Source organism: Ambystoma mexicanum, chromosome 5q (genome assembly GCF_040938575.1).
Source record: "Ambystoma mexicanum isolate Mex_15411 chromosome 5q, UKY_AmexF1_1, whole genome shotgun sequence".
NCBI lineage: Eukaryota > Metazoa > Chordata > Amphibia > Caudata > Ambystomatidae > Ambystoma > Ambystoma mexicanum.
The window spans coordinates 399,410,606-399,429,388 of NC_090933.1; the positions used below are offsets into that span (position 1 = coordinate 399,410,606).

Consider the following 18,783-nt stretch of genomic DNA (forward strand, 5'->3'; position numbering starts at 1 on the left):
CCTGTTTCCATTTGTTGTCTGTCATGTTTTTTCAGGTGATGAGGCACTTGAATCTGTTGAGGAGGAGGGGCTGGTGCAGACCCAGGAGGGATCTCAGCCACAACCGGGCACCAGTGGAGGACGTGGGGTGGTGGTGGGTGAAAACCCATTCCTCATGCAGACCATACTGTCCACGGGTGTCTCTGGGTACACCTTCCCAGACCTCTATGATTCAGGTGCTGAATCGGACAGTGAGACATATGTACCAACGCAGGTGAGTGTTTCTGGCAGGGATGCTCTTCCGTCCAACCCACCTGCACCAGGGGTAGACCCTTCTTATGAGGATGTCAGTGTTGGAAAGTCCGCCTGTGGCGGTTACGGATGCAGGGTCACACTCCACAATGTTTGCTCCTGTTCCTGGGCCAGCAGATCAAAGGAGGAATGCAGTCCTGCAGCCTCAGGCAGTGCCATCACAGCAAGGTGCAGATCGCCTTGCCCCAAGCAGGTGTGGTGCCCGTCAACGCGGTGGCCGTGCGCCACCAGGCAATACAGTGTGGGAGAACTCCATGTACAGTATTGCAGCACAACAGGGAGCATCGTGTGAAATGATGGCTCAGGCAATGGATAGGGTGGCCACTTCCATTCTCCCACCTGAAAGCCATATGGAATTCCAGCAGCAGGCAACAGACTCCATTTGCCACTCACACAGTGAGGACATGTTGCCGTCCAACAGGGACCGACGGGCTGGACTGGAGGCTCTGCGCGAAACCATATCTGTAGAGTCACAGACCCACAGGGAAGCCCTGAGGTTAGAGCACAGGTTCCTCAGGGATACTCTGAGTGAACTTGAGGCTTTCCGGAATTTTAGGTCCGAACAGCAGCTGGAGCAGGTCACACGTTCTCCCTCAGCTGAGCTCCAGGCAACCGGTGCGGAGACCCGGGCATCACGCGAGGCCATGCATGCATAAATACAGGCAACCCGTGAGGTGCTGCATGGGGATCTCCGTACCATTAACCTGCAGAACCAAACCTTCCAGACCCGCATGCTTGCTGCCATGGAGGACCATACCAGGGTTTTGCGTGGGCTGCCTCCCATATCAGGCCACCTCCTGATGTAGCAGCAGAGGGTGAAGAGAGCGACGGAAGTTCACCCACTGTAGCGTAGCCGTGCAGGCCATGAGCCCATGGAGGTATTTTTTTTTCCAACATCCATGCATGTGGGTGTTGGGATGCACCCTGCACCTCGTGCCTCCTGGGTGTTGTGTGGCTCCCGTGGGCATCCACTGTGTATTCCAGCTGGGCACATGCAGGCTTGTCCTGTCTTTGGGTTAGATGCTTGGTTTCCTGACACACACACCCCTCCTGCTTCCCCTTTCCATTGGCTTGCAAAGGGTGTGACCAAGTGACAGTAACTTACACAGCGACATTGGGCTCCCATGAGTTGTGTAGGCAGTCTGTAGTCAAAACTGTGTGTACATCCCTAGTGGGGATTGTTGTTGGATTCTACAATGCATGGTGTATTGATATGTGGTTGTGCATCCAAGTCTTTCTCCTTATTTACATGTAGGTTCTTCATGTCTTCACAAGGCCGTCTCCTTTGCAGATGCAGTTCATATTGTATGCAGTACACTGACACATTTGCCTGACAGCAACACACTGCAGTTGGAAGGGGTCGATGTGCTGCCTTGGTCAGGTTGTGATACTTGCACTACTTTGATTTTTTCCTGTCTTATATTGCCACGCTTTCTTCCTATACTGATGTGTTGTGTTGCTGGTAAGTATTTGTTCATGTGTGCTGTTTCTTATTGATAACTGATAGCATATTGTCTGCAGACTGTTTCCATTTGTAACATTGCACTTTGACACTTGTGTCATGTGTTGCGCATTCATTTAGTTGCTTTCACATTGCATGCCATGCCATGGTGTGTTGGGTAGTTGAAAAGGGGAGGGGTTGGGTAACAAGGCAGTATTTTGATGTGGTATTTTGCAAGGGGGTAATCTTTCATGCTGCATGAATGTGTGTCTTTTTGTGACACAGCATTGGTGTCTTTGAGTAGGTAGGGATGCACACAATGCAACACTTCCAGGTGAACAATCATCATGGATTGTCAGCTGGTATGTGCCAGGGCTGTGTGCACTCCGCAGGGGTGTGTTTAGGTGAAGTAATTTGCCACAAGCTGGGTAAGGGCTGCCTCACCACGTGCCCTTTCACCTCCCATGCGCAGCGGCCGTGCATGTGGTTGGGGATGTGGGGGCATCACCATGTCCACCGGCACGCCCCGGCGTGTTGCAACATTGTGCAGGACACATGCTGCCACTATGATCCTGCACACTACTGGGGGCGCGTATAGCAGCTGCCCACCAGAGCGGTCAAGGAAGCGAAAGCGTGACTTGAGCACTCCAAATGTGCGCCCCACTATGCCCCGGGTTGCAATATGGGCTGTGTTGTATCTTACCTCGGGGTGGTGTGGTGGGTTTCCGAATTGGCGTCATCATGTAGGTGCTCAGAGGGTAGGCACTGTCCCCTGGGGAGGTGATAATGGTTCTCATTAGTGGGGTTTTCCCCACCACTGCTAACCTCCGGAGGTTGCAGCATGTAATGGCCGAAACATATGACAGGGACGAGGACCTGGCGGTGTTGTCGCTCGACGCCATCAAGGCCTTCGACTCCATATACTGGGAGTGGATCAGGGAGGTCCTGAGAAGATTTGGCTTTGGAGGGGGCTTCATCAGGTGGGTTGAGGTCCTCTACAATTCCCCGACGGCGAGAGTAAGAACGGGAAGAGTGGTTTCAGCGGCTTGGGATATACAAAGGGGAACAAGGCAGGGCTGCCCGTTATCACCCATGCTGTACATACTGGGCCTGGAACCGATTGCATTATACTTCAGGCAGCAGCTTTTCGATGCTGGCATTAAGGTGGGCAATGCACACCACATAATATCCTTGTATGCAGACGACGTCCTTCTTTACCTAAGCTCCCCCGAAGTTAACGCGCCAACCGCGTTGGAGATACTGGACAACTATGCGAAGTACTCAGGGATCCGCTTTGGTAGGAATAAGTCCTCTGCCTTCCCCTTGGCGGGCTTACGCAACATTCCGGAAAACAATCTCCCAGAGATAGGAATAAGCTGGCAACTGGTCCAGTTCCGTTATTTGGGGATCAACATAAGCCACACCCCGCTACTCATGCATGAACACAACACCGAGGCCGCCATCACGAGTCTCCGAAGTTCTATAAAGTTTTGGTCCAAGCTCCCATTGGCCATGGTGGGCAGGGCAGCGATTGTCAAGATGATCGTACTCCCCCGATTCCTGTATTTCTTCGTAAACATTTGCCATTACATTAGACCGTCCTTCTTCAAGAAGCTGGAGGCCATCATCAGGGACTTCCTTTGGGGCCCACACAGGCATAAACTGTCGCTGTCCGTCCTCTCTCTCCCACACAAAGAAGGCGGAATAAAGTTGCCGGATCTCCAGTTGTACTACCTGGCTGCCCAGCTGAGTCACATAACGAGATGGCTCTCGGATGAGCCTTCAGCAGAGACCGAACTGCTGAGGCAACCCTTGGACAATGTGATCCCCAAGGAGATCCTATGGCACCCTACATGGCAACCCCCGGTCCCCTCCATGGTGATTGACCTGGGAAGAAAGATATGGGCCAGGTCCTGCTGCATCAGGCGAATACGACACCCATACTCTCCGGACAATCCCATCCTAGCAGACACCTGTCGAACGGCTGCAGACATCTCTACGGCAAGGAGGTGGGAAGAGGCCGGCATTTACACATGGAGCGACATGTATGAGGAGGGAGAATTCAGGGATTTCGAATCTCTTAAGGCTGCCGATGGAATTCCCCCGGGCCAGTTCCTCTGGTACCATCGCCTCAAACAAACTGCTAAGAAACAATGGACCGGATGGCCGGAGGAGCCCTCCCCTGACCCTCTGCTACAAGAGATGCATGACCTCTCGGACGGCTGGAGACCTGTCTCCAGGCTTTACAGCAGACTATGTGATAAAACCAACCCTAAATGCGAAGATCTGAGGACAAAATGGGAGGCGGACCTTGAGACCCCGATTTCAGATAAAGAATGGGAAAGAGCGCTGATATTTCCCAAAAAAGTATCCAGGAACACCAGGTTTGGCCAGATCCAATTGAACGTTCTCTACAGGACATACATGACCCCACATAGGGTTGCCTCCTTCAATAAGACATCCTCCCCTGCATGCCCCTGGTGCGGGAATGATAAAGCAGATGTGATTCACATGTTCTGGACCTGCACCAAGGCGATGGCACTGTGGTCCAAGGCCAAACAGACCTGCATGGACGCCGGAATGACAAGATACGAATGGACTCCTGGCGAGTGCCTCCTGGGGACCTACCCCAGACCTAGCAAATCCAAGCACGCTGTTAAATTAATGGACATATCATGTATCCTGGCTAAAAGAACAATAGCGATGGCCTGGAAGACGCCGTCGGGCCCCAGGCAAGAGAGATGGCTCAAAGAACTCGAGAGATGGACAACAGCTGAAACCAGGGCCTGGCAGGAAGGAATCACGAACAGTGGCGAAACCGAAGGTGGCACTTTGGAATCATGGAAGGCCCTCCTCAGAGACATACGCTTCAGCGCTGACTACAAACCCCCCTGAAGTCCCACACCACTGCATTGACACTGCTCGGATGCCGGCATTGGTGGAACCACCCCTGTGTTCGACCCCTCTTGCTTCCTGAAACTTTGGGTCATTGCCCCTAACCCACCCGTCCACTGTAAGTTTGCTACAACATGAAGACTGTTGTTGATTTGTTCGTTCCCCCCCCCTTGTTTCCCCCTCACCGTCTCCTCCCCAGTTCAAACCAATGTTGATTTCTTGTTGTATTGCACGTTTTCTTTTTCTTTTTTCTATCAAAACCAATAAAATACGTTTTTAAAAAAAAATTAGTGGGGTTTTCCCTTTTCTCAGTTTCTGACATGCATGCATGTGCAGAGGCATTTATACTCACCAATTAGCCATGTGTCGCCATGGCGGCCAGCTTCCAGGTCCCAGTTTAGGGGTGACATTCTGAAAATGAAACTATTATGGCTTGACCCTGGATAGTTGGCATACACTGAAGTGATTATTCCCTTGACATCACATACAACCTGCACGTTGATTGAATGCCAGTGTTTGCGGTTCCGATATATGTGCTCCGTGGCCCTGGGAGGACGTAGAGCCACATGGGTGCAATCAATGGCACCTAGCACTTTGGGGAAGTGTGCCACCCCGTAAAAGTCCTGGACCACTGCCTGCCTTTCTGCAGGTGTTCTGGGCATGTATATGTGCCTGCGGACTGAGGGGCGTTTAGTCATGATGGCCAACACCTGGTGTAGGCAGCATGACTGCGTGGCCTGTGACACCCCCCCACTATGGCACTTGTCCGCTGAAAGACCCAGTAGCCAAGAAGTGCAGTACATTGAGCACCTTTCCCAAGGGGCTCAGTGCTTGGGAGCACAGGGTGGGTGATGTGAGGTCATCCTCCCACTCCCTGACCAGTTCTAGGATTGTGTGGTGGAAACATGTACCTCCCATACACCTGGTCATCAGGCATCCCAAAAAGGCTGGTACTGGGTAAAAAAAAGCGGGGACTGTCTATCCTCCTCCTCCTGCGGTGTCCCACGACCACGGCTGTGAGGAACGGTATATTCATCGTAGCGTCTGAGCTTGTTTGTTGTTTGCACGCACTTTTATGCTGCGCGGGCCCGCTTACGCCCGCTTCCTGCTGGCGTACGTGTTTCCGGATTAGAGCGTCTTTTTTGATGCACGCCTTTCCCCTGTTCGATTCCACGAATACGTGTTGTTGGCGCGCGTGTGGGCGTTACAGGGGGAAGTACAGGAGGTAAATGCCTGCAATGCCCACATTTTCGCGTGTTCCCCATTCTGCTTGTTCCGCACCATGTTCTGCCCACTTTGTGTGCGCTGCGCTATGCGCGCTTTCCCTGTGTGCGTAGCGCACGCCGTTTAATGACGCGTTCGCCCACCACGATTTTAGCGCACTTCCCAGGATTTACACGCGCACTTAATTCCATGAATCGATGTGCGAGGCTTTGGCACGCGTGCACTGCGATTTTTGCATTTGCGCTGCGATTTTCCCACTTGCGCTCCCCTTTTCCGCGCTCATTTATTCCATGAATCAGCCCGTAAGACTATGGGCCTCATCAGGGGTTGGGCGGTGCAGTAAAGGTGTTGCAGTAACCCTATTACCGCTGCATTACTGCTCTGCACAATCCCGAGTTTGGGTGGAAAGTTGGAGGTTTACCTCCAGCTTTTTGCTGGAGGTAAAACCCTCCACTTTCCGCCCATTTGCGGCACTACTACCGCAACGCTATGTGCGCCAGCGGTAATGGTACCAATACTGCCCCATGGAGTCCTACGGACTCTTAACAAAATGGGAAGTAATCGCTTTACCACACTGCCGGACCGAGTTGCGGTAACGCTATTTGCGTTTGCGGTATCCCGGCAGATTTACCAACGGGATACCACCAAACATCTGATGAGGGCCTTAGTGTTATGGAATAGAATGCTCCTCTTAAAACAAAATAAGCTAGCAACAGCAGAATCTATGAGGATTCAAACGAAATTACAATTTTTGTGGAGCATTTGGTCTTCTTTTACTTCCACATCTAAGTCACAAGACTGTGCCCTGGAAAACAGAACTACCAGGAGTACTTCAGATAGATAATTCACTTTTCTCCAGAATTTGGCTTTAGACAAAATCTATATTAGGAGCGTTACCAAGACAAAAGACCAACAGAAAAACTGCATCACTGCAAAGCCTTCTTACCACATATTTTACAGCACTGACAAATTGGTTGTGGAAGAGAATGTGCTGAGTTTCATCCTCAGGATTCGAAGCTGTGTAAAGCATCCCACACACATTACAGGAAACAGCTCCAACCCGCTTCTGTCCAGCATCCTGAAAAGGAAACAAATTAAACTAAATACAAAGAATACTTGTTTTGCAGCACACAAAGAAGTCAGAATGTGCATTCACATTTCTCTGGTGCGTTGTGAAAGAGACAAAGGAGGTATTTTACTGGCTAACTGCTATCAATGCAAGTCAAAAGGTAGGATGATATTCTGGTTCGTTGGAATATTCTAGTCTGCTTTGGACCTGAACACTATATCCAAGGAGCTTGTATCTTGAAAAGACAGATCTGCTTTGAAGTGCCCTTTGAAACGGTTTACAATGTTTTACAGAAGCCCACGTTAGGTAGGACTTGGAAGACTCACAATTTGGATAAAGGGCACCAACTCTTAGTATAGGCTTAAACCACACAAGGTTTGTTGGTAGCAATGGCTGAGCAGCCAGGCTCATTTTAGGAGGGAGGAAGAGCTGTAGGCACTATAAAGAACTCCGAGTACACACATAGGCCAAAGAAACACTAACACACTAAAAGTTATATTTGTTTATTTTATATACACTAAGGTAAAGGGGATTCTTCAGAAAGGCAAGTACTAAAATACACAAGTAACTTGGTAGAACCAATGCAATATTAACAGTAAGTAAAACACTTTTGGGATATTTCGAGGATGGCAGTATGCAATTTGACAGGTAAGTAAAATACTTTTGTAATAACGGTTTCAGGTAAAATGGATTAAACAAGACCAATACAAAGCAGGTAAATACTTTACAATTATTTCACAGGTGCCTTAGACTTTAGTAGTCAATCCCTATTTAGTTAGGAAAGTCTCAGGGTCAGATTGGAAGGGCAAACAAGCAAAGCACAAGCTGTAGAAAGTCCAAACTTTCAAGAGAAAGTATTCAGTAGCAAGTAACACTTTTTGTTGGGGGAAAAGGCCCAAGGACTTCGGTGAAGGCTCCCTGAAGGTACACAGGCGTTAGGCCTGGGCAAACGTGTATGGACGTACTCCAAAAACACATTAATCAGAACTCAAAGAGCAACAAAACAACTCTAGGTAAGTTCTACCAAGAGTCTCAACACCTTACAAGTAAAGTAGAGGATGCAGCACGATGCCCCACATTGCAGCAGCAGACCCGGTCACCGGATTCTTGGTCAGGCAGACTACGGAAGGGACAATGGAATGGATTTTGCAGCATAAATCGAGTGAAAAGGTACCAGGCACAGTATTCTTTGTGGCTCTGTGATGTTTGGTGGCCTTTTCAACGCACCAGTGAAGAACGATTACTGCCCGGTCGATTTGTCTCGCTTTCTCTGTCCTGCACTCTGGTATTTGTATTTATTGTATTTATATAGCGATTGGGGAAGAAATCTAAGGGAGAGAGTCGTCCTTTTCGGGGCTCTCCTGATGCTTGGAAGAAGGGGTTGGACAGCAGCGATTACTCAGAAGGCACCTCAAGTCTCTGGAAGTGGCTTTGGGCGTCTCTCCTCGTTTCTTCAGTTTCAGTGGTTAGCGTGGCTTCAGCCTCTAAATCTATGCCTCTTATGCAGAAACTCAGCCAATCAGCACCCATGCACCATTCAGACTGAGTGGTGGTTGTCCTTTCAGGGCAGCCAGTCTCCCAGTTGGGACTGGTTCCAGGCAGGCACAGCAGAAGACAAAGAACAGCAGAGCTTCAGAATCCTCCCCTATTTCCTGTCCTCACAGACACCCTGGCGGGCTTCACAAAGGGATCGCGCCAAAGACAAAAGTCAAACCAGGACCTCTGCATCCTGCACGGCAGAAGGACCAAGAAAGGACAAGCCATCTTGAATTGCCAAAAAAGAACACAGTCACCATTTTGGGTCAATGGTGACCCTTGGTGTTCACTACCGCAGCTGTAAGTACAGCTTGGGAGTAAAAATTGCACAAAAGTATGTAGGATAAAACCACTGCCAGCAGCCATTCAGATAAGCTTAGCACTGTAACTAAAATGTTACAGGAGCAGTGAGGAAAGGAGATACTGTGTAACCCCTCAGCACTCCACGTAAGGCAGGGTGTGCTGATCTCCCAAAAGAAAAAGGTAGGAAGGACACAAATATTCCCCTGTAACAGAAAGTAAAGAGGGAAGCCCAAAGAGCTCCCAGCAACACTACAGAGTGCTGTGTGCCAGAAAAGTCCAAGACAGATGCCATAAAAAAAAAAGAATACGGTACCCAAAAATATAAAATGACCCAAAAGATAAGATAGAGAATGTGGAACAAGGTTCCCCACTCACTCAGGGGAACAGACCAAAAATCCAGTAGTCCAGCAAAAAGTTCGGGGGGGGGGGGGGGGTGGGGGAGCACAATTGGAGCCAATTGTGCATAAACATGAAACTCTACCCATCAGAAACATCCTTTTTTATTTAATTGGTTGATCAGTAACTTTTATATGGGATACATTACTCACCATAATCGTATTTCTGATGCTTGTATCTGCTTAGATCACATGCTGTGCATAGATTAGCGAGTAGTGTTAGAAGGAGGTGGGATTTGAGAAGGGTCATGAGCAAATAAATGTCTTAGAACCGCTTGTCCCACTTGAGTATCTGTCTTGGAATGGGTGTCAATGCAGTAGTGCTGAGTAAAAGTGTGAATAGAGCTCCAAGTAGCTGCTTTGCAAATGGTGTCAAGGGGAACATTTGCAATGAAAGCCAGAGTGGCCCCAATGCCTCTTGTCGAGTGGCCTCTGGGCGTAAAAGGCAAAGTTTTGTCAGAAAGAGAGTAATACAACTGGATACAGTTGACAATCCACTTGGAGATGGCACCCTTAGAGACGCGATCTCCCTCTTTGCCTGTGGCTACGGAGACAAACAGTTGATCTGTTTTCCTAAGCGGTCTGGTCTTGTTTACGTAGTAAAGGACCGCCCTACGCACATCTAGGGTGTGTAGTTTAACCTCAGCCGAGCTTTGTGGGTTTTGGAAGAAAGCCGGAAGCTCGATGGACTGGTTTACATGGAATTTGGAAATAAACTTAGGTGAGAACCTAGGGTGTGTCCGTAAAACCAGTTTATCCTTATGAATAGTAAAGAAAGGATCCTGCACTGACAGAGCCTGAATTTCACTGACCCTTCTTATGGATGTAATGGCTACTAAGAAGGCAGTCTTATAGGTCAGGTGTTTGAGACTGGTCTTATGCATGGGCTCGAATGGGGGGCCCATGAGTTTAGATAGCACCACATTCAGGTCCCATCCTGGTGGTGGGTTGGATATAGGAGGATGAAGTCTTTAACCACGGGTACCTTCCACCACAACACCTTGCTATGTGAGGTGGTGTACGCCGACAGTGCTGCCAGGTGTAGCTTCAGTGAGTTGAAAACCAACCCTGCGTCCAGCAGGTGGAGCATGTATGTCACAATTGTGGAAGGAGTGCAATCAACTGGGTTGATTTGTTTATACTGGCACCAGATAACGAATCTCTTCCATTTGTCGAAGTAGCAATGCCTCGTGTTCGGTTTCCTAGACTCTTTTAGGATGTCCATACACCTCTGTGGTAATTTGAGATGTCCAAACTCTATGACCTCAGGAGCCATGCTGCTAGGTTCATGGAGCTGGGTTGAGGATGCACCTTCTGACCTTGGTGCTGGGACAAAAGGTTGTACCAGCCCGGGAGTTTGATGGGATCGCACACCGAGAGTCTGCGTAGGTGTGGAAACCACGGTTGTCTCGCCCACATGGGAGCAACTAGGACGAGCGTCATCGACTCTGTTCATCTTGTTCACCACCTTCCTGATGAGGAGTTGGTGGAAAAGCGTACGCAAACATCCCTGACCAGTTCATCCACAGGGCGTTCCCCAGGGAGTCTGGTTGGAGAAACCTGGATGCGAATCCTGGGCACTGTGTTTTCGCTTGTGGCGAATAGGTCTATAGTGGGGAAACCCCACTGAGAGAAGAGATCTTCTACGATATCTCTGTGTAGACACCATTCGTGTTCCTCCGGAAGGGGATCTCTGCTCAAAGCGTCCGCTAGAGAATTGAGATCCCCTGGAACATGTTGTGATGACAGAAAGATGTTCCGTCTGAGTGCCCATATCCAAATTTTCTGGGCAAGTCTGGACAGATTTGGCGAACGAGTCCCTCCTTGCTTGTTCAGGTAGAACTTGGCTGTCGTGCTGTCCGTCCGGATCTGTACCGACAGGTTCAATAGGTGGGGCTCGAACGCTTGAAGTGCTCTGAAAACTGCCAGAAGCTCTAGCAGGTTGATGTGATTCTTGGCCACTGTGTGAGACCAGAGACCATGAGCTGTGTGGTGGAGATGGTGAGCTCCCCATCCGGTCAGGCATGCGTCCGTCGTGACTACCGCCTGTATCTCGGGATCGTAAAAGGGTTTCCCCTTGGATAGATTGTCTCTTGTCCACCAGTGGAGGCTTTGTACAAGTGTTGGCGAAACGACCACTAGATCGTCCCACTGACCACTTGCCTGAGACCACAGTTTCGCCACCCATTCTTGCATGGGACGCATGCGCAGGCGCGCGTGGGGGACCAGGTAAATACATGACGCCATCATGCCCAGCAAACGCATCGCTTTGCATACTGTTATCTGGCGACCGGTTTGATATTGCGGAATTTGCAGTAGTATATTCCGAATTCTTGCCTCTGAAGGAAAAGCCAACCCCTCTTGAGTATTTAGAACAGCTCCTAGGAACTGCTTGGAGGCGCTGGGCACCAGACTTGATTTTTTCTCGTTTATGGAGAAGCCCAATTCGAAGAGGAGGTTGATAGTTCTTTGAATGTTTGTCCTGCAAATTACTGGGGTCTCCCCCGTGATGAGCCAGTCGTCCAGATAAGGGTACACTGGGATTGCCTCCCTGCGTAGGTGTGCCGCCGCCACCGCCAGTACCTTGGTGAATACCCTTGGAGCCGAGGCTATCCCGAAGGGCAGTACCTTGAACTGGTAGTGCTGACTGTCCACCTTGAAGCGCAGATATTTTCTGTGCGCAGGGAACATGGAAATATGAAAATAGGCATCTTTCATATCCAATGTTGCCATGTAATCCCCTTTTTTAGGAGGGGAATTACCTATTGGAGAGTAGTCATGAGAAATTTTTTGGGCTTGACATACTTGTTTGCAGGCCGTAAGTCCAATACTGGGCGCATTGTCAAATCTTTTTTTGGCACAAGGAAGTAAGTTGAATAAATACCCTTGTTTACCTGGTGTCCCCGGGACGAGTTCTATCACGTCCTTTGCGAGAAGAATTTCGATCTCTTCGAGTAGGATCTTCTGGTAGTCTAAGGAGTGTATTCTTTGTCGTGGAGGGTGGTTTCGGGACGCTCTAGGAGTTCTATGCAGTATCCTGCAGACACTGTGGACAGCACCCATCTGTCTGATGTGATCCCTTCCCAAGCTTGGGTGAAGATGGAAATGCGTCCCCCTACTGGGGATGCGCGAGAAGGGACCCTGAACGGAGCGTCACTGTTTTGGTGGAGGCGTGCCCCCTCCTTTATTGGGACTGCCTCTACCCCTACCACGATCTCTTTTGTTACCCCTGCCATAATTCTGGGTAGACTGCTGGTTAGTGTTCCATGTAGTACCCTGGCCTTGGGAATAGTTAGAGCCTCTTTGGGAGTGTTGTCAGCGAGGCTGACGAAAATTGTCATTCCCTCTCTCGTTAGGGGGTTTGTTGGTTAGTTGCCCTAGGGACTTGAGTGTCTCGTACTCATCCTTGGAATTCTTTAGTGCGTCCTCGACCGCCTTTCCAAACAATAGATCCGACTCCACCGGCTTATCTATCAATGATGCTTGGGTCCCGGCCTTGAAACCAGACTGCCGTAGCCAAGCATGCCTCTTGATGACCGTGCTTTCAGCAATTAATCTGCCGGTGTTATCCGCGGCATCAAAGGTTGATTTTAAAATGCAACCTGATACGGCTCTCCCCTCGGCTGAAACTCGTGCCAATTGGCTTTTTAAGGGTTCTGGGGCAGAGTCTATGAGAGCCGCGACTTCTTCCCATTGATGGCAGTTGTAACTAGCCAGCAGAGTGGTGGAGTTTGCAATCCTTGCCTGGTAGGCGGAAGTGGAGGCTACTTTCCTGCCCAAGCCATAAATCTTCTTGCTCTCCTTGTCGGGGGGAGCTTCGGACGATGACAAAGGTGTTCCCGCCCTCTTACGGGTGTTTGCAACAACCAGGGAGTCCGGTTTGAGATGTCCCCTTATGTATAGTGGGTCACATTGGGCTGCCCTGAAAAGCTTTTCAATTCTGGGGTTTACTGCCCTAGTGAGATTGGTGTTAACAAGGGAAGGGTCTATCCTCCTTTGTATTGACTTAAGGATAGGGATGGCCTGAGCAACAGGTCTCCTCTCTCCCACCAGTTCCTCTGCAAAGTCCCTCTCTTCCTGAGCACCTTGGGTGTCAATGTGGAAGTGCTGTGCCGCTCTGGACAGGACCTCATTCAGGAGAGGTTGGTTGTCGACCGGGGAGTCGGTAATCGCGGGCTCTTTCTCTACTGGGGAATCTACCCTGTATGTATCTGGGTCGTCGTCCTCCTCCTCCTCCTCCTCCTCCTCCTCCTCATCATCCCCGTAATAGCCTGTCCCAGTTTGTTCTTCGAACATGCCCACGTCTGGATCCTCAACAAAGGATGGATCTTCCTGGTACTGAGATAGGGCTATATATAGAAGGGGTTTGAAGCTAGAGTTGGTGCTTCACCCCGGGACTTCCTACTTGGGGGTATTGGATCCTTTGAGCCTGAGGGAGTTGAGCCTTCTGGTGTATAAGAGAAGGTGTTCTGGGTTCTTGGCATAGAAATCTGCCAATGATGACATCCTTGACATTACTCTGTCTATGTCCTCACTGGACCATTCCTTTGAACTGGGAATAACTCTTTCCTGGAGTGCTTTCTCTGTTTTATCCTGACTAGACCTACTGGTTTGAACAGTGGTCTTAGGGGCAACAGATTGAGATTTGTCCTGGCTAGACCTACTGGCCTGAATAGGGGCCTTAAGGACAGGGGTCTGAGACTTGTCCATCTGTTTAGGTGGAGTAGAATGTAGTTTTGGAGAGGCAGTAGGCTGGGACTGCTTACTTCATTGTTTTCCCCCTCCCCGTGGGTGGAAGAGTGCTTCACCGACATTTGGGCCCTATCAGAGCTTTTCGATGCCTGGCGTCGAAATTCGGGGGTAGAGTCCCTGTCTCTGGAGAGGGATTCGGTAGCAGCCTTGCAGCTGCCTGCAGACGCCGACTCCTGGAGTGCGGCTTGGGGGTAGATGTCGGCGTCGTCCTCCGACGACCGAACCTCAGTCACTAAGGGGAGCGAGGTACTTTTAGCAACAGTGGAGGGTTATGGTGTCATGAGGCGATCTCGAACGCGAACGCCCAGAGGACACCGACTCGGTGGACCGTTCTCAATGTGCCTCTTGCCGAGAACTCGACGTGCGCGTCGAGTCTCGGTTGGACTTCTGTTTGCTGGAAGTGGTGTGGGTAGCGCTCGTGTCGCCGGGGGGTCTTCCCCATAGCTGCCCTGCCGGACAACCTTCCGAGGTCGGGGACTTGCGCTTGGCTGTCCATCGATGCCACATTACCCTCGCCGTCCGAAAGTACGGCGTCGCTGCCATCGCTGCAGGCACCCTCCGCGGCCATGGCCTCTTGTCGCCTGGCGTGGTGGGCCCAACGCTTTGTCGAACGGTCCTTAAGGGTCTTCGGTTTAAACCGACGGCACGCTCTGCAATTCGCCTCGGGGTGGTCCCTCGGCAAGCAGAGGTTACACGTGGCGTGTCTGTCAACCCAAGGATACTTGCGGTTGCACTTGGGCCAAAATTGAAAGGGGGTACCCTCCATACGCACCCTATGGCAGCGGGCTGGGAGTGTAGGAATATAAGTAATGTACCTATATTAAACAGAGTGTAGGATATGTGCCACCCCCCCCACTCTCCCTACTTGCAGGGCCGAGTCCAGAGGACTTCCGAGGCCTGGGCCGAGGCCAGAAGCCTTCCGAAGCCCAAATCTGTCGCTGTAGTCAGACGGTTGAATTTTCTCCGATCCGGCGTCGAGTGTCTATGTTCGGAGACTCGACGTAGAGGTGGAATAAACGGGGAAATATATAACAATATTAGCAAAATCTGACTAAGTCAGGGAACTCCGCTCAGTGCTTCCGACCAGCATGGCGGAAAAAAAACAGTCTGAGGGTCCTAGATGCGTGAGGGATCATGGGTACAGTGGGCGTCACACTAGGGATAGTATTACTGGCACGCCCTGTGTCGACGCCCAATTTTCGAGTTTCAAAAAAAAAACTAATACTCCGCAGCTTCCACTAGATGTCGGCCTATGCACAGCATGTGATCTAAGTAGATTCCACAAGCCTCAGAAGTTCCGTTACGTTATCAATCCTATACACACCGAATGAGCACTGTAGTGATTTCAAAGTATGCTGAGGCTTGTCTGGAAGTTGGCATACTGCACCCAGAGGGGTTTCAAGGTCTGGAAAAGATCAGGGGCTACCGAATGATGGGACTGTCGGACTCCAGGCTAGCTGACCTTTTGGTTGTAACCCCGGTGGCTACAACCAAAAGACCTGGGGCTAAAGCCCCCCACCCCAGCAACACCTCTGCTGCAGCACCCCAACCCCTTCCTCCCACAGAGTATCCAGGCGATAGTCTGTGGTGGAAAGGCAAGGGGTGCAGCGTTGTGTGAAAGAGGGCACTGATAAAACAGAAGGCTTTAAACAGAGGCATGGCAGGTTGGAGGAAGACAGCTACTACTTGTGATCGCTTGAGTGCATGCAGATCCAGTGAAAGTAGGCCATAGGTCAGCACTGTGGAAATTAGGAGGGTACATTCTGAGGTGTCCGAAGGAGCAGTGGAAAGTCGCACAAGGGCAGTTTTAGAGGTAGCTGGCAGGAACTGTAGAATCCCTATGCTGTTGCGTGCACAGGGTCGTTGGTGTGTGCAATAAATAAAGAAGTACGCTTACTTGCAAGTTGGCACCTGCCCAAACTTGAACCGAATTACTTCATTTTGGTGACGAGCGCACCAGTGGCCTAAACCCACACGGAAGACAAACGAAACAAAATAGATGAAGCGGAGTCCCAACTGTCAGCAGACACTGCTGTACAACCAGAAAAGTAGGTGAGCAGTGGAGAGCAGTCTAGCCCAGAGCCGAATTAAGCATTGAATTTTCAAAGGAATGCCAGTGCATGCAAACCACATACAGAGGTTAACGGCCAAACACGATTAGAAGAAAGGACCTTAGAGCGTCCCCTGGCATGCAGCCATTTGAGGCAGGCTCAGTGAGGCGATCTTCATTACTCGCACAGTTTCCTCGTCACAGTATTTGTCACACATGCTGTTCTTTGCACCATGCAAGACAATCATTATTACTCGTATTGTTCATCCTAGTCACAGTACTGTTGAAGCAAAGCATCTTAAATTAGCGTGGAAGAAGGAGCATTGGAGGAGACGTATAAATAAACAAACAGATAAGTGTAGTGAAGCGAAGGGAAGCATACCAAGATAAAGTAGAGCGAGTTGCGATGAAGGAAGGCATGCAAGGACATCCCCCTGATCCCTATTCCCCCCAGAGAGTTTTCTGTCAAATCCAGTACGGCCAACCATTCTGTGGCCCAATTGGAAAGAGAATTGAAGGAACTACATAAATACAGTGGCACAAGAATGTTTGAGAGAAGAGAAAAATTACTCTTTTTGCATGCTTTGGGACCAGAAGCGCAGCACAAATATAGAGAGCTGCCAGAATTGGGAAAGCCAGGGATTTAGATAAGCACGAACAAGCCTTAAGACAGTTGGACCAATATTATGCACCCCAAATAAATGTTGCGCTACATAGGTATAATTTTTATACAAGGATCCAGAAGGAAGATGAAACCGTGGAAGAATATGCATCAGCTCTGAATAAATTGACTCTCGTTTCGGAGCAGGAATCACAACAGAAAAATTGATCAAGGATCAAATAATCCTCCACACGAAAGATTCACTGGGACAGGAATGATTGTGGATGATTGTGGATGTCAGGAGACACATTAGTTGCCAGAGGCACTGGCCTTAGCGAATAAGGTTGAGCACACATGCTCTAAAGAAATAAAAAGTAAGGAGAAGGAAGCACAGCAGACAAGCTTAAAGCCAATGGGAAAAGGAAATGAGGAACAGTCTGAAGTCAATTTAATGAGAAGTAAAAAGGAATGCACTGAATAGGAAGAGGGAGCATCTGGAGAGAAGCACACAAAACCATGGGAACAGGGACGTAGAGAACTAAAGAACGGGGTGAAGAATGGTCCATACAGATAGGAGGGCAAGGAACAGGACAGATGCTTCAGCTGTGGTAGAGTTGGTCACAATGCTAACTCAAGGAATTGCCCTGCAATAGGACAAATGTGCTGCATGTAAAATGAAGGGGCACTCTGCTGTCATCTGTAGGAAGAAGAAGGTAGCTAGCCCAAGTACAAGATGAAACATATCCTGAAGAAGAAAGAGGAGCAGTTGCTCCTGAAGTTAGAATCCAAGATCTGAAGTATGCCAAGTGTGAAATCATGTTTGACAATTGAAGAGTGAGTGTAATGGTGGATAGTTGTTCTCCTTACAAAATAATAAACAAGAAATCTCAGGTGCCAGGGACTTAAGGCCAATGTGCCCCAACCAGACAAAAAACCTGCAGGGTTTGAAGGATCTTAAATTAACATAATTGGCTGGATAAAGAGCATTCTGGGGTTCAAGGGCTGATGTGCAAAACTAAAGGTTTACATAGCTAAAAAGGGGATAAGTACTAGGATGGAAGGATCAGGCAGCGATTAAGATCATACTGGATCCATGTGAGGCAGACCAATCTTGGTGGTGGAAGGTAGAAAGGAAGAAGGAAGCACGAAGCACAGTAAAGAGGGGGAGCATCAGGGACGTGAAGAGTTTGAAGAGAAGATGACGGATGTGTTCAACAAATTAGGTCTACTTCAGGGTTACGCTTGTATTAAAGGAGCTAATTCAGCGCCAGATAGAAGGGCACATCTATCACCCACGTGTGTAAGCAAGGGGAGATGGGTCACCTAAGAGGGAGGGAGGGAGGAAGACACAGGTGCACAGACAAACTGCAGTCACACCATGAAACAATGCCTTGCAGGGAAATGTGGGAGGTAGGGACACAATGTGCATGCCATAGGACCGGGAAACCCTTGTATGATATTCTTAGATATTGGAAAACCCCAGATAAACACATTTAGAAGGGATTTCGCTGTAATTCGCCTGTATCTAAAGGAAACAGGCAGATTGCAGAATCTCAGCAGCACTTTCGTTAAATTACAAGGGAATAATTATTTAAGAAAAATGCTGTTGAGATGAAAACAAAAATGTACATGCTGTGCAGCTGGTGACAGGTGGGTCCTGCACTGCGTTTGTTTATCTTTGTTTGCAGAAGAGTGCATACTGCCATCGATAGTAGAACCATGGATGGCAGTATGCACTCTTCTGCAAATAAAGATAAACAAATGCAGTGCAGGACCCACCTGTCACCAGCTGCACACCCAAAAAGCTGTGTGCTTCTTGTGGCACTCCTCCTGTACGACACCAATTTGGTACCGAACTTTGGCACCAATTTCAGGCAGTTCTGAAATTAGAGGAGTGCCACAAGAATACCAATGCAAAAGGAGAGATAAAGAAAGTGCTGGTTGCTAGTTCAGTTTTCAGCCCTTCCTAGCAGCCGGCACCCATATTCCGAAAGTGGCGCATTCAGTCCAACTTCGGAAGAATGCGCCACCTTCAGAATAGGTGTTAAAGGATAGTTCCGGGACTTTTTTTATTGTTCCTACTGTTCGGCCATGTGTTTTTAAGCATAAATCGGTAGATCGTAGAAAACCTTCCTATGGACCTTACCCGACTTTTCGTCCATTAACGCACTCGAAATCAGCCGCCATTTTCTGATAATCCTATAATTTCCCCCCATCGACCTGGCT

At 49.3% G+C, this 18,783-nt stretch overlaps 1 protein-coding gene across 1 annotated transcript in view; it reads right to left on the minus strand.

Moving 5' to 3' along the window:
* The window catches only part of ESCO1 (establishment of sister chromatid cohesion N-acetyltransferase 1), a 644,577-nt gene that overhangs the window by 270,456 nt on the left and 355,338 nt on the right, over window positions 1–18,783 (minus strand). The window contains exon 6 of the mRNA XM_069620888.1: window positions 6,798–6,929. Coding sequence (XP_069476989.1) covers window positions 6,798–6,929 — 132 coding nt within the window. The remainder of the gene's footprint in view (window positions 1–6,797; window positions 6,930–18,783) is intronic.